At 42.3% G+C, this 17,060-nt stretch overlaps 1 protein-coding gene across 1 annotated transcript in view; it reads right to left on the bottom strand.

Annotated features, from left to right (window-relative positions):
* Window positions 1-17,060, bottom strand: part of TGFBR1 (transforming growth factor beta receptor 1) — an 845,154-nt gene that overhangs the window by 133,179 nt on the left and 694,915 nt on the right. Inside the window, exon 5 of the mRNA XM_044065109.1 lies at window positions 14,343-14,510. Within this exon, the coding sequence (XP_043921044.1) occupies window positions 14,343-14,510 (168 nt within the window). The remainder of the gene's footprint in view (window positions 1-14,342; window positions 14,511-17,060) is intronic.

Raw genomic sequence — 17,060 nt, 5'->3', positions numbered from 1 at the left:
GAAAGGATAAGGCGTCCATTTTCCAGGCGAGATGGCATAGCACACTGGAACAGAAGAGAGGAAGCTGCCTGCTCATAGAGGTGGCAAAAAGATCTACTTGAGGAATATCCCACCAATGGACAATGTTCAGAAACACGTCTCTGAAGCATCCATTCGTGACACTGTGTTTTGCTCAGTCTGCCACAAGATTGTGCTCTGAAGGAATGTATACTACCTGAAGAGTTAACTGATAACCAAGAGACAAAAGCCTGAAGCTCCATCCTGCAGAGATGGTAAGATTTCATGCCCCCCTGCTTGTTGACATATCACATCACTGTAGTGTTGTCTGTGTACATCTTCAAGGGGGGCCCACAGAGAACAAGTGAAAAGCCTGAAGAGTCAGAATCACAGCCCTCATCTCTTTGATATGGATATTGTCGGATTTCTGATGGGAGGCCAAAGACCGGGAACTTTTGGGTGACCAAGCGATGCCCTCACCCCACTAGTGAATAGCTCTTGAGAAGGGACTGGAGGCTGACAGGGCAGCCCTAGGTTGAGAGCGAACTGTTGAATCCACCACTCAAATTCCTGCTTGAGACAGGGAAGGAGAGACGCACTGAAAGTGAGAGGGTGACAATGCTGCAGCCAAAATAACTTGAGGTACCCCATTGAAGCCTGCAGAAACCAATCACATAAGCTAGGCATTTTGTGAATACCCTTGGGGTAGCAGATAGGGCAAAACAGAGAACTGAAAAATAAGAGGAAGTCAGAGAGAAACAAAAACTTCCTATAGAAACAGTGAACAGGGATAAGGTAGGGATCTTTCAGATCCAAGGATACCAGAAAAGCCTGGGGTAACTGTAAGGATGTGAGGTATTGCCATCTGTGCCAGGGAGAATATGACAGTGCATGTGTAACAATGTGCCAGCACAGTTAGCTGGAGTTTCGTAAAGAAGTTTGTGTCATTTGACTATCACACTGACTGGTAAAGAAGCTTGTGTTAAAAATGTATAGACAGCGTTATTACAATTGATTAAATGTATATGTTTAAGCAAAGAATTCTGTAAAGAACGAGTAAAAGTTTTTTGAAATTGTTCTACAGCTTTCAAACACTGCAACACATCTTAGCAAAGCTCTGTGTGTGTACTGTACCAGAGTCAGGAGATCAAATGTGACTGTCATTCTATAACCTGCAGTGAGAGGATGGAATTCTCACAGCAGTGTGTTTTGTTTTCTGTGGAACGTGACAAAAGATCTATGACAGTTATCACAGTTAGCCGAGTTCAGACAGTTCAGTGCAAGTTTGTAGCTCATCACCTTGCCTTAAATAAGAATCTCAGCATCCCACATTGCCTTGCTGTATTAAGTTATCTAGGGAACAGTTATTCTTTAGACAGTCAGGAAATACAGTGAGATTAGTTTAGTACTTTTCTGCATCTTTTTGAATTTGTCCAACTGTGTTAATTTTATTTCTGATGTGATTGAAACTCTGGTGTATACTGTACTTAGAAAACATGATAATATTAAATATCTATTTTATTATTTCTTCTCAGCTATTTTATACCCAATATTAAATGTCTATTTTATTATTTACTGTGAACTATTTAATACCTTTCATTGTGGCTGGGCTTTTAGGAAATACTTTTAACATCTTGAGAGTACTTGTGCTTATTTTATTTAGTGATGCCGTGGCCACTCTGAAAAGCCTTGCTGCTTTGGTTACACTCTACCATTTATATTATTATTACTTTTACTCAGTATAATTGGATAGCCTGAGAGTAGTTAACTAGTGGTAACTTGGTTAATTTAAAGTCTGGGCAGAAGGTGTAGAGCTAGCAAATCTGTACCAGCCTTTCCCAGGGGTGTGTGTGTGTGTGTGTGTGTGTGTGTGTGTGTGTGTGTGTGTGTGTGTGTGTGTGTGTGTGTGTGTGTGTGTGTGTGTGTGTGTGAGAAAAAAATCAAATATTCAAGTGTGGGTGTGTCAGCTACTTGGAACTAGGACACAGTGTTTTGGGATCTGGGGACACGAGTCCAGTTCCAGGTCTGGAGCATGTTCTATGTGTGCTCTTAGGGGAAACTGTGCTTGATGCAGAGAGCTGCATTTGAAAACACTGTGTAAATTCATTGCTGTTTTTAGTGACAGTCTCTCACCAGTGTCAGTGGTGAGGATTGAGGCTCCTTGATTACTTACGGGCCAGGGAGTGAGAGGCAGTCACATTAATAAAAGAGGAAATAGAATATGAAGAGTAAACATCTGAAAAGAAGGGATCTCGAGAAAGGTGTTGAGCAGAGAGATCCAAAATAAGTCTGCAAGTGCCCTCCTTTCAAGAAACTAGAACAGCTTGGAATAAAACCCATCCCACATGGGGGGGGGGGCAGGCCGAATGGTCCTTTGGTTCAACAGGGACCTGAGAAGCTCAGGGAAATGAAGTTGCTCTACAGTTTGGTTGAGGAATCCCAGAAAAAGAAGGGAGAGAGATTTCCATACCATGAAGTAACCCTGATGGATGATAAAAAAGAAGTGATGATATGTCAATTTGGAAGACAAAGGGAGAGCCAAAGGGACGAAGGAACCTGGTTTAAAGGCAGAGGAGGCAAAATGTCAAAGAGATGCAGGCTTATCAGATAAGGGAGGCTTCTGGGCCACAGAAATATGAGAAACCTTAGCAGAGGGGGCCTGCTTCCCACCCTTCCTGCCATTAAGCCTGGCAGGGTTGCCTGTCAACAAAAGCAGATCCAGAAAGATAATTCCTTTGGAACTTAGGGATAGGAGAGATAAAAATATGTTTAAGATCTTGCAAGGCTTTGCCTTTCTCTTGAAGAGACTTAAACAAGTCAGGAGCAGCATTCCCAAAAAGATATTATCCAAAGAAGCATCCAACAACTTGGCCTTAATGTCCTCAGAAGAAACTAGAGATGAAGCAAATGCCATCACCTCATAATGGACCCAAATGCTGCAGCCCTAGAAGAGGCATCAGCAGCATCAAGCTACACTGAAGAGTGGTGAGCCACTTGAGGAGCAGAACCAAAAAAGATAAGGCAGAGAATTTGGCATCAGAATCAAGGAAGGCAGAGATAACCTGACAAGCCTGGGCTATCAAGGCCAGAGCATACCTGGTCATGTGGGTCTGGTAATTAATAGCCTGGAAAGGCCAAAGTAGGAGGAGTGCAAGCTTTCTTGCCAATCCACTCCATTGCCCTGCTATTCTTAACAGAAGGCAAAAGTCTGGAAGAGGGCAAAAGTTTAGAAGGTTTGTCAGAAGAAACTGGCGCCACAGCAAGATCAGCACAAAAACATTTAAATAAAATCAGACAATCCTTAGGAACCTTACAAAACCCATCAGGTTTCTTAGGAGCAGGAGGCTTAGAATCAGGAGATTTGGAGGAAGCAATCTAAGACAGTCAACACAAGAGGAATTGCCAATGGTTTAGGAGTATCCACCTGAAGCAACTCATATCTTCTCTGAATATCAGACACTTGAGAAGAATCCCACTTAAAGAATTTCATCATACTAGCAATTGAGCCCCCCCCCCCCCCCCCCAAGGACAATTCATCGAAAGGAGACTCAAACAGATGCCTCTACATCAGAGCCATAAGCCAAAGGTATCTGTGAGGAATAGGATAAAGACCCCTCACCAGACAGAGAATCTTCATCTGAGGAATCTGGTTGCCTAAACTATTTAGAAGGGGCAGAGGATCCAAGGAGGAGTGGGAAATGAACACCTTAAGGAGGCTTTAGGGCCATTAAGGCAGAGAGAATAAGTTCTAATTAAAAACTCTTGCCATTCCCTTTGAGGATCCGTAGGATAAGATGAAACATGCTACAATTTTTGTCATTTCTTAGAAGGAACATCAGCCCTAACAAATACTGGAGGTTCTGACGAAGAGAACCTGGAACTTCCTCCCTGACCAATAGCTAAGGAATCCCTCTAGGACCCTCTGAGATAATTAACCGCAGTTCCCCCTCGACATCCAGAACAGATGCCTGCAACGCCTCCGAGGACATGCGAAAAGATGGATCCATGCCAGCCATACCCCTCAACCTGGAAACATCAAAAATCTGGATAAAGGCCCATGAAAAATAAGCACAAATCTGTACGCTGATTACCAAAATTTGCACACATAATTATACAACCCCACCCACTCCGATGGAATTGTGGGATACCAACTTTCAAATGCAAACTGATGAATAGACGACCAAAATACGGCCCCAGACCCTGTAGTAAATGGTAACCATTTTTTTTTTAAATGTGTAGCAATGATGATCACTGGGAAAGGAGAATATGACGAACCTTAGGATTTTGTTTTTTGTGATTTGCAGTATGTGGATTTTGTGGTACGGCATTTAATGGTAGGCAATATTCTAATCTTAGCAAAAGAATATTATAGTTTGCTAGGACCTCCAAAAGTCATTCTCCAAGGCCTACTGATTAGTGGCATAGTTTGAGTTTGTGATGCCCGGGGCTGTCCAAGTTTGCCGCCCTTCCCCCCTCACAAAATCATGGTCAAAGAGGGCCCCCCACACAGCCCCCTCCCCCTGCAGCCATTCCAATGCCCCAATTACTTGGCTATTTCTCCCCATTTACCATACACACTAATGTGCATACTGTTTTACTTCTACAATGATTATTTGGATTTCATTTAAAAGTTTTATTTTACATTTTATAGCACAAACACTAATAGACAGTTGCTAAACAAGGCAATACAGTCTCACAATGAAAACAGACTTAGCATTAAAACTTATCTGGCCTTGAAACTCTCATTCATTGAAACAGCATTGAAACCCACATTCAAAGACAATGCATCTGGCCAATGGCGGATAAAGATTACCTTTGGGCGGTTTTCAAATCATAGGCCCCTTGCACACAAAACATGCAGGTGTTATTTGATACACCTTCCTGACTATATTAAATTATATTCCTTGTACAATACAGCACACTTGTTAGATCACATTTTAAATTCATTGCTTTGAACATTTTTCCAGTAAGCAGTGAAACAAAATGTATGAACCAATAATTATAAAACTGCTCAATTCAGAACATTCCCATCATAAAAGTGTATTCAAACTTCTAAACTTCCACAGTCCATCAGTATCAGTAAATAAGCACAATCTCCGCAGAAGTAAAAATCATCCAAATAATTCCACATTAAAGAGATGTGTAACTAATGAAGATGTTGCTGCTAGCAAACAACTTTACATTTCATGGTTTCATCTACAAATAAAGTGCCTGTTGCCCTTGAGGAATATATTAACTATGTTACATTAAAAAAATGATAAGTTAGTAAACCGATAACAGGTTCATAGTTACTAGGACTTTAGCATCCACCCCCTTTAAAGGTACAACATAGTACAGTATCGGCAATCCATCTACATACTGTGGGAGTAGAACCAACAACCTTCTGCATCAAAACCAAGTATTCTACCTGTTGTGCTACAAACAGACTTGGCATAAGCAGCACTAAACATCTTTCCTCATGAAGAGCTATGCAGCACAAGAAATCCAGATAAAACCAAAATTTATTGAGGGGGGGGGGGGGTCCAAAAAAACAGGGACACATTTTAAACACTGATTGTATAATCTTGGAAAGTTGCTAGAATAAGATGTTTTCTGTTACCATGCCTTTCCTGAAAGATATGAAAACTGAAACTTAAATGGCAATCATTACTTAGTGAATTCAGTTCTCACTGATTTGCTAGAAAAAACACAACTTTTAAGAGGAATGGACCAAAAGTTATACGAGACAAACATTCCAGACATTGAATCTCAAGTGGTGGCATGGGTAGGGGAATTAAGGCTCTTGCTTCTCATACCCAAGGTAAAGGGTTTGAGCCTGAGTAACACAAACTACCACCAGGTACGCTTAACTGGGGAACTGCACGTGCACACACATGCAGACGTGCGCGTACACACACACACACACACACACACACACACACACACACACACTCTCACTCACTTCAAATTGCAGACTGGCAGCAATAAGACTTCAGAGTATCAAAATAATAAGATTTCATAACTGCGGTGGCTTAATCCACACTGCTTAACTGGCAGCAATAAGTTTCCGTTCACACAGAATAAATCCTGCGGCTTAAACAGATTTCCACACACTGCTTAAAAACAGATTTCAAATTACAGACTGGCAGCAATAAGATTTCTCTGAGTACTCAGTAACCACTCTGCTTACATTCACACACCATAAAAACCAAATAACCCTGCAGCGGCTTAAATAGATTTCTGTAAACTTTACACAGCGAACTGGCAGCCATGCTTAAATAGATTTCCATTCGCAGTACACGCAAAAATAGCAGCTTAACAGAGCAGACTGGCAGCAATAATCTGGCAATACAGATAGAATACACACACTATTACCCACACTTTTTTTTCCCTTACCTGGAGGCCCTGACCTGTGCCATGTAGTCTGGACACAGCAAAACTTGAATTTTTGCACTGGTGCTATATTCCCTCAAAAACAGTTCAAATTAACAGTCCAACGAAGCTGATGTCATTCACGCACACCCCCTGTAGGCTAGTGATGTGTGGTGATGTCAGCCATAAATTTAAAGTTGTAATACAAAACAAAAAACAAACAAAAAAATAATTTAAAAAATCAGGAATTAAAGGGGCCACAAAGGAATTCATGGCACCCTATTATTTTGTCCTCAAAACTGGTAAATACAGAGGAATTTGGTACAGTTGAGTGGTATGCTGCTAGCCTCCGTCTGGGTCACAGCAGAGGAAGCAGATGTAAACACCGAACAGCCTACACAGCTATTACCTGCTTCTAGATGGATGTCCAGTTGTCCAGCCAAGGCGTTTTGGCCTTCTAAACAAGCAAGAGTATATGTGGGTTAAAGGATTCTGCCACAGTACCCTCAGCTAACTGTCTAAGCTACAAGTTTTCAAGATTAATGGCTAGGGAAATCAAACAGCTTCTGAATGTCTTGGGCACAAATGCCTTGCAGATACTACAAGAGGTATGGCTGTGGGAAGCACCCAAACAAAAAAAAGATACTGATTGTGACAATCCTTATGGAGAATCTGCCTCCTACACTGACATTTTCCCCTCTTGGATGACATGAACTCTAGGCAGTGATAAAAAAATACAATACAAGGAGGAAACTTTTAAAAGATAAAAGAAAAAAAAAAACAACGGGGTACTTATCTAGTGTTCCAAGAACAGCTCCAAAATGTTCAAAACAACTGGCAACAACAAACTGACTGCAAAAGAAGTTCTGGATAGTTGCGTCTGTATATCCCTTTTATGCCCTGTGTTTTGTGTGAGGAGCATAAAAATACAGTTGTGTACAATTACCATAAATGTAGATGTTACAGTGTATTCACTGTTGCAGTCATTACATTTGGGTTATCTGCTTGCATGTAGTCCTCATTCGGCCTGATTAACAAAGTCTTGGGTCCTGTGTCGGTTGTTGTCCCTTCTTCCATGAAGTCAGGGGTATAAAACATGCAGCGGACGCCATTACATCAGTTTTTCTTGCCCCAGATGTCGGGTGCCCCCCTAATGGGAAGCAATTAAATATAAAAGTACAATGACATACCTCCAACAAAAAAGCAAATACACCAAAAAGCTTTTAAGCATAGTAAATTAAAGTAGAGGTATAACCAAAAGAAGTTAGGGGGCTGGAGGGAGGGTAACCAGGACTGCAACAGTGAATACACTCTAACATCTACATTTATGGTAAGTGTACACAACTGTACTATGTTCTTCGTGTTTCACTGTTGTAGTCATTAAATTTGGGTAGCTATGGTTGGGAGGAGGAATTTAAATAGCATTAGGACCGGCTATAAGGCCCTGCAAGACTGCAGTGGCAAAGTCAGCTCTGGATTTAGAGAAAATTGGCAAATGAAAATGCTTGTTGAAAGTATGTACAGAAGTACAGCGGTGTACACTTGCCATAAATGTAGATGTTAGAGTGTATTCACTGTTGCAGTCATTACATTTGGGTAATCTGCTGGCAGGTCGCCCTCAGTCGGCCTGATTAATAAAGTCCTGGGTCCTGCATCGGTCGCTGCCTCTTCTTCCATGATGCTAGGTCGTCAGGGGGTATAAAACATGCAACCGACGCCATTACATCAGTTTTTCTTGCCCCAGATGTTAGGTGCCCCCTAAATGGGGAGCAAATAAAAATAAAAACAAAAAATATACCTCCAATCCCAAAAGCAAATACACCAAAAGGGCTTATAAGCATAGTGAAAAAAAGTATATGTAGTCAGAGAAAAATAGGGGGCAGGAGGGAGGGTAACCAGGACTGCAACAGTGAATACACTCCAACATCTACATTTATGGTAAGTGTACACAACTGTACTATGTTCTTCGTGTTTCACTGTTGCAGTCATTACATTTGGGTACATTCCCAAAGCTATGGTAGGGTGGAGGATATTATACAAGCATTAGAACCAGCTATAAGGCCCTGCAGGACAGCAGTGGCAAAGCCAGCTCTGGATTTAGAGAAGAAAGGTAAATGGCAATGTTTGGTGAACATATGAACTGAGCTCCAGGTAGCAGCTACTAGAATGTCTCTGGTAGGAACACCTCTGAGAAAGGCTGTAGAAGTGGATGCAGCACTGGTGGAATGAGATCTGATCCCCTGGGGGGATAGTTTTACCATGGTGCATATAGCAGAAACAAATACAATGGCTTATCCATTTGGAAATGGTCTGCTTTGAAATAGCCTTTCCCTCTGCCCCTGCAGCAAATGCCACCAGTAGTTGTTCAGATTTTCTTTGAGATTTTGTCCTGTAAGTAAAATCTAAGTTGTATGTGTACATCCAATGAATGCAGAATCCGTTCCCCCTTGTTCTGTGGATTGGAAAAGAAAGTTGGCAAATGAATAGTCTGATTAAGAGCCACACTGGATACCACCTTAGGCATGAAAGATGGACTGGTCCTGAGAGACACCCTGTCCACATGAAAAATGATGAAAGGCTCCACTGCTACAAGAGCCTGTAATTCAGAAATCCTTCTAGCTGAAGTGACTGCTAAAAGGAAAGCTGTTTTCCAGGATAGAAATTTTAAGTATGCAGTAGCAGGTGGCTCGAAAGGAGGGAGAGTGAGTTTTTTTCCAATACAAAATTGAGGTCCCAGGCAGGGGTTGGAGCTCTCCTGGGTGGTCTTAAGTTTTTGGCCCCTCTGAGATACTGCTTTTGCAGAGGATGAGAGAAGAGGGGAGGTTCTGTGTTGTAATGAGCAGAAATAGCTGAGGCATGGATTTTTATGGAAGAAAAGGACAGGCCCTTGTGAAGCATCTCAGTTAAGTATTGTAAAATCTGAGGAATATTGGGCACTGCTGTGCTTATCCCTTGTGATTGATACCAGGCACAGAATCTTTTCCATTTATCAGCATAAGATTTTCTAGTACTAGGCCTTCTTGCCTCCAAAATGACATCCAGCACAGGTTTGCGGAGGGATGCTAAGGGTGAATTTAGTTGATTAGCCACGCTGCAAGATTCAAAGTTTGGAGATGAGTGTGCAGAATTTGCTTGTTCTGCTGAGACAGTAAGTAAGGTGTCTGAGGCAGGTGCAATGGTGGAAGGTGTGACACATTACACAGGAGGGGGTACCCAGTGTTGGCGAGGCCAGTCTGGAGCAATCAAAATCATTTTTGGTTTGTCCTGTTTGACTTTTAGTGGAACTTTGGAAAGAAGAGGCAGAGGGGGAAAGGCATAGACTGATAGGTTTTTCCAGCTGAAGGAGACAGCATCCACTTTCCAGGCTTTATTGTGACTAGTTCTTGTGCAGAATTTGTCCAACTTGTAGTTCTGGGGTGAGGCAAAAAGATCTATGTCTGGACTCCCCCATTTGCATGTCAACATGTTGAAAATCCGTGGTTCCAGTTTCCATTCGTGTGGGTCCATGAGATTTCTTCTTAGTTCGTCTGCCAGAGTATTCAGCTTTCCTGGCAGGAATTGAGCTTGTAGTTGTATTTGATAGGTCAAGGTCGTGTTCCACAATGCCATGGCTAGTCTGCAAAGGGGTTAGGAGTGTGTACTCCCCTGCTTGTTTATGTACCACATGACTGTGATGTTGTCTGTCTATCATTAATTGTCCTGGATGAAGGTAGTCCTTGAAGGCTGTCAGTGCATTCTGTACAGCTAGCATTTCTTTTTGATTGATATGAAGGTGCATTTGATTTGGGCTACATTTGCCCCAAATGCATTTCCCTGCCAGATTAGCCCCCCCAAGCATAGTCTGATGAGTCTGTAGTTAGGGTTTGGGTGGCAGGGTTGGAGTGAATGGGCAGGCTTCTGCCCACCATAGGAACTCTAGTTGTAGGCAAGGTATGATAGAAATCATTGCTTCTAGGATCCTGGGAATGTTGACACCATAGGCTTTTTAGATACCACTGTAGTTTCCTCATATGCAGTCTTGCATATGGAATTAGAAGAATGCAGAAGGCCATGAACCCCAAGGCTTGCAGTATTTGTCTTGCAGATAGCAGGGTTTTTGTGGCCACTTGTTTGAAGTAGTTTGGCAAATGAATCTGTTTCTCTGGCGTGAGGTAAGCCATCTGGGAAGTTGTATTCAAGCTTGCTCCCAGGAATATAATTTGACAGGGTACCAGGTGAGATTTTTTGTTTATGGTGTACCCCAGACAGGTTAGAACCCTTTGTACAAAGGCCAGATGATTCAAAAGTATGTCCTGGCTTTCTTGCCTGAATTAGACAATAGTCCAGGTATGGGTATATTTGAATATTTCTTTGCCTGCAAAATGCAATAACTGGAGCTAGGCATTTTTTGAATACCCTGGGCGCAGTAGATAAGTCAAAGGGCAGTGCAGAGAACTGATAGTGTGTGTAGCCTGCTTTGAAGTGAAGGTATCTTCTGCAAGATTCCCTGATCGGGATGTGCAGGTATGCTTCTTTTAAATCTAGTGTTGCCAACCAGTTGTCTTTGCATAGCATAGGAAGCAACTGGTGAAGAGTCAGCATCTTGAATTTTGGAATCTCCAAAAAGGTAGACAGGTCCAGGATAGGATGCCATGAATTGTTTTTTATGGGAACCAGGAAAAGTCTTGAGTAGAAACCTTGTCCTTTTTCCTCTTCTGTTACAAATTGAATAGACCCCATGCTTAAGAGAGAAAGTACTTGTTTTTGGGCCTCTGCCCACTGATTTGGGGGTAGGTCTGGCCACCTGTTTGGTGTTGGCAACGTGTGAAAGTGAAATCTGTATCCATGGGACACTATTTAAAAACCCATTTGTCCTGTATAATGAGCTCCCAGTTCTTTGCATGAAGAGCAATCTTTCCCACCAAAGGGGCAGTCAGTTGATAAGTGCTTGGAAATTTTAAAAGGAAGTCATTGAGACAGTTCAGCATAGGGGGGAGTCTTATTACTCCCAGATTTGGAAGTGGAGGCCCCCCCACTGCTTAGTCCTGTGTGTCCCCTGGGACTGAAACTTGGGGTTCCTGCTGTGGCTGGGTTTGGCTTGAGAAGACCTGGAAGGGGCTGGAAAGGACCAATTTTTAGAGGGCCAGTGCCTACTAAATCTAGGAGGCTGAACTTGTAAGAAATCTTTTAACAGTTTGCAAAGATTTAGCTTTATCTTCCATCTTTTTAAGGACTTCCTCAGCCTTGGTGCTAAATAGGCGGTCCTGATTTAAGGGAGCATCAAACAATTTAGGTTTAACATGATCAGGTAAAGATTGCTCCTTAAGCCAAGCATACCTTCTGAGCACAGACCCAGTAACAGCAGCCCTGCAAGAGGCCTAATGAATCAAAACCACATTGCAAAGTATGTTTTCCAACCTATTCAGCAGAATGCATTAAATCCTGTAATTCTTTATTTTCAACACAGTCAGGAATCAACATAATTTTCTGTTTAAGCAACCCAATAACATGTTGTTGATACGTTAACATATGAAACTGGCAGTTTAAAGCCCTAATGGCCAAGCTTGCAAAAGTGTAAACCTTCTTACCCCATCTATCCAGCGCCCTAGAGTCTCTATCAGAAGGGGTAGGATTTTTAGCAGTAGAAGCCTTAATGCCCTTGGGGCCCTGTGAAATAGTCTTTAGATCCGCAATAGGATTTTTAAAAAGAAACTTGTGTGAATCAGGAACCCTGTAATATCTGTCAGGTTTTCTGGGAGCAGGAGGCAAAGAATCAGGGGCCAAACTAGATTCCGAAAAGGCATCAAGAATGTCTAGTACAGGAGGTATAGCTAAAGGACTATGCTGAGGCAGGAGTAAGAAATCCCTAAGCCTCTTTTCTGAATCACAAAAATCCTGGCTTTCCCAGTGGAAATGCTCCCTTACAGAATGTAAAGTTTCACTAAAAGAAAAATCCTCTGGAGGGGAAGCAGAGGGAATAGAGTCCCCTGCATAAGAATCCTCATAAGTAGATAAGGCCAAATGCAGATCATCAGAAGAATCAGAAAAAACAGAATCCTAATCAGAAGATTCATAAACAACTTCAGTCCTAGGCCTCTTGGGGGGGTTGGCTACCCCGGATTAGAGTTATTAGATCTTCAGCCATTCTTATCACTTGTTTTTTTAGGCATAGAGGCCTGAGCATGTGGCCTGGGTGTCAGTTTTTTAGGCATGGTTCGAGATTTAGGCCTAAGTGAAGAAGGGGGCGTTGGTTTAATATGCAAGTCCATAGGCCTGAATACACTCTCAGAAGCCGGTGCCTGCACAGTTAGAAGTAGCGGGTATCAGGGGCTGCGAAAGTGCCTCATTAAGTACCGGCAAACCGGCGACTGGCTTAGGGGAAGCGTCGTCGGCAGTTTTGGACCTCGGCAGCCTGTCTCTGTCTTTATCTTTGCATTTTTTCGGAATCTCGGTAGTCGGATGGCTGACGACATTTCTGGATAATTAAACTGGGAACCGAAATATTTAGAGACAAAAATATACAGATGACATATAGTGCACTGATTAAATAAAGCACAAAACCGACAGCAAGGTATGACGTGGTCATGGCCTAGGCAAGGAATACAGTACAAATGAAAATCTTTATGAGGTATTTGTTTTCTACAAGTAATGCAATTATTAACTTTGACTGACATCGGTAAGGAGCAAGAAAAAGTTACCCCAACTGTCTTTATCTTTGCATTTTTTCGGAATCCCGGTAGTCGGATGGCTGGCGACATTTCTGGATAATTAAACTGGGAACCGAAATATTTAGAGACAAAAATATACAGATGACATATAGTGCACTGATTAAATAAAGCACAAAACCGACAGCAAGGTATGACGTGGTCATGGCCTAGGCAAGGAATACAGTACAAATGAAAATCTTTATGAGGTATTTGTTTTCTACAAGTAATGCAATTATTAACTTTGACTGACATCGGTAAGGAGCAAGAAAAAGTTACCCCAACGGGGTACTTAGCTTTAGTTGAAGACTTCGGTTCTGAAACTTGAAAACGAACATTTCAAGAGTCGGCCGACCAGCACTTACGAATTGCTTCTGCTTCGGGCACCGCACGACAAGAAAGACTGATGTAATGGTGTCGGCTGCATGTTTTATACCCCTGACGACCTGTCGTCATGGAAGAAGGGACAGCAACTGACACAAGACCCAAGACTGTTAATCAGGCCGACTGAGGGCTACCTGCAAGCAGATAACCCAAATGTAATGATTGCAACAGTGAAACACGAAGAACATCAGGTCATGCGGTACAAACAAGACCATTTTTAAAGCTTTTCAATACTGGCTGAGAGATGGGCTGCCCAAGACAGGACACCTTCTTTCAAGAACGCTGCAACAGTGACATAGGAGGACATCAAAACAATTTGTTTTGTATAAGGTCTATATGCAAAAGCAGGTTAAAGCCTGCCATCCTCCATATGCATATGCTTCAAACACCTGATTTCCCCCAGTATACTTAAGGGGAAGTCTGTAACGAAGTGGGAGGGGAATAGTGACAAGACAGAAAAATGTATGGAAAAGAAAGTACATTTCTGGAAACCTCTTTCCACAGGGATGTGTGTGTGGTATCAAAGGATAGATCCAACTTGAAAGACAAACTGACTTGAAAAAAGGTTTCAATACAGAAACCTGTAAAAATGTGAGCTAGTCAATATCCTTATTGCTGCAAGTAATGTAGCAAGTGTTGCATGAGAGTATGAAAGTACTGTCACCCATAAATGGACAGAGCAGCCCATAAAACCTGCTGACTTATAAAGTCCATGGACTTCTAGCACCTGATAGATTAGCACTACCACAAGACTGATTACCTAACTTCATGCATGCTTGTACTGCAGTCTGGCTGTTCTTTACTCTGTGGAAAGGCACTTATTTCATTCATCCGAACATGAAATTTGGAAGTTCTGACATACGAATTTACATAAAAGCAGCTTTATTTTACAACAATCCAGTAACCAAACCCAAGACAAAAACATACCTTGTGTACCCACGATTTCCATATGGAGATGTGCAAGCCCACTGACAGTTGACAGAGAAAGTTTAATCATTCCTTCAACAGTAACGGTGTACCTATTAAGGTAATCAAACAGTGAGCCATGCTCGTGGTAATCAGACACTAACCACAGCTGAGTCCATGTTCCATTGTCTAAAAAGAAAAAGAAACAGAAATGCACTTAGTGATATAATGTAAATACACTCCTTCAATACGTAACTTATGTTAAAGGACATTATGCATCATGTATTTGCTTGCGAATATGAAGACTTGGGCTTGAATCTCATAAGCAACAAACACAATATACTGCAACTCAAAGCACAGGACTTAACATCCCTGTCTTTTCTGTATCACAACTGAAAAGCAAAGTGTGGTCCTTCATGGACATACATGGTTAGCAAATGTAAAATTCAGTATATAAACGGATGCTCTACAGGACTGGTTGCCTGGATAATATCGAATGTACTCTGGGTGTATCAAACTAACCCGCAGGACACTTAAAATGTGCCTCATTTTACTATAATTTAAACTGTTCAGCTCCTGTTAGAAGCTTCATCATGGTTAGAGCTGTACAGTAAATTTCAATATTCAACTTTTTGAGGTAGTAAGAGAACATATTCTGCTGTGTCCTCCTCGTAATCTGTGGCAGAGTTCTAAATTTCCCTCTCACTACTCAATTAGTGTAAGTAATGCCATATGCCAGCATGTTTAGGTCTACCCTTCACATAATGTACAGTGTCAGTTAATGTGCAAGAATGGCAAAAGCTGCTGCAAATGAAAAAGTACAGTTGTGTACACTTACCATAAATGTACATGTTAGAGCATATTTACCGTTGCAGTCATTACATCTGGGTTATCTGCTTGCAGTAACCCTCAGTTGGCCTGACTAACAAAGTCTTGGGTCCTGCATTGGATGCTGTCCCTTCTTCCATGACGTTAGGTCATCAGGGGTATAAAACATGCAGCAGACGCCATTACATCAGTTTTTCTTGCCCAGATGTCAGGTGCCCCCCTAATGGGAAGCAATTAAATCTATAATTACAAGGATATACCTCCAACAAAAAAGCAAATACACCAAAAAAGCTACAGATATAGCCAAAAGAAGAAAGGGGGCTGGAGGGAGGGTAAACAAGACTGCAACAGTGAATACACTCTTACATCTACATTTATGGTAAGTGTACACAACTGCACTACGTTCTTCGTGCTTGACTGTTGCAGTCATTACATTTGAGTAGATTCCCAAAGCCAAGGTTGTGAGGAGGAATTTAAATAGAATTAGGACCAGCTATAAGGCCCTGCAAGACTGCTGTGGCAAAGCCAGCTTTGGATTTAGAGAAAATGGGCAAATGATAATGCTTGGTGAAAGTATGTACAGAACTCCAGGTAGCAGCTTCTAGGATGTCCTTAGTAGGGACGCCCCTGAGAAAGGCTCCGGAGGTAGATGCAACTCTGGTTGAATGGGGTCTGATGCCCTGTGGGACAGGTTTTCCATGGTGCTTATAGAAGAAATGAATGCAGTGGCCTATGCATTTTGAATGGTTTGCTTTGAAATAGCTTTCCCCTCTGTCCCTGCAGCAAATGCCACCAGCAATTCAGATTTCCTTTGAGATTTAGTCCTGTCCAAGTAAAATCTGTTATCTGTGCACATCTAAGGAGTGCAGTATCCGTTCTCCTTTGTTCTGTGGGTTAGGAAAGAAGGTAGGCAAATGAATGGACTGATTAAGAGCCACACTAGATACCACCTTTGGCATGAAGGAGGGATTGGTTCTGAGGGACACCCTGTTCACATAAAAGGTGATGAAAGGCTCCACTGCCATAAGGGCCTGTAATTCAGATACCCTTCTTGCAGAAGTGATTGCTAAAAGGAAAGCGGTTTTGCAGGAAAGGAATGTTAAATCTGCAGTAGCAGCTGGCTCGAAAGGAGAAACAGTGAGTTTCTCCATGACAAAGTTAAGGTCTCAGGCTGGAGTTGGAGCTCTCCTGGGTGGCCTTAAATTTTTGGCCCCTCTTAGGAACTGCTTGAGCAGTGGCTGAGGGAAGAAGGGAGGCTCTGTGCTGTAATGAGCTGAGGCATGCATTTTGATGGAGGAAAAGGACAAGCTCTTATGAAGCATCTCGGTCAAGTACAGTAGAATCTGAGGTAAATTGGGCACTGCTGCACTCATCCCTTGAGACTGATTGCAGGCACAAAATCTTTTCCATTTTTCAGCACAAGATTTTCTAGTACTAGGCCTCCTTACCTCTAAAATATCCATCACTGATATACTGAGAAGTGGTAAAGGAGAGATTAGGTAATTAGCCAGGCTGCTAGGTTCAGGGCTTGCAGCTGAGGGTGCAGAATCTGGTTCTCCTGCTGAGACAACAGAGAAGGAGTCTGAAGCAGGTGCCATGGGGCCAAGCACGACACACTGCGCAAGAAGGGGTACCAGTGTTGGCGTGGCCAGTCTGGTGCAAATAAAATCGTCTGTGGCTTGTCCTGTTTGATCTTTAGTAGTACCTTGGAGAGCAGAGGAGGAAAGGCATAAACTGACAGGTTTTTCCAACTGAAGGACAGAGCATCCACTTTCCAAGTTAGCTTGTGGGGAATCCTTGTGCAAAACTTGCCCAATTGATAGTTCTGGGGAGAGGCAAACAGGTCTATATCTGGGCTCCCCCACTTGCTTGTCAACATGTTGAAAATCCTTGGTTCCAGTTTCCACTTGT

Source organism: Protopterus annectens, chromosome 3.part0, assembly GCF_019279795.1.
Source record: "Protopterus annectens isolate FY-2018-M chromosome 3.part0, PAN1.0, whole genome shotgun sequence".
NCBI lineage: Eukaryota > Metazoa > Chordata > Ceratodontiformes > Protopteridae > Protopterus > Protopterus annectens.
The sequence above is the reverse complement of the archived record's forward strand: the minus strand, read 5'-3'. Positions and strand labels throughout refer to the sequence as shown.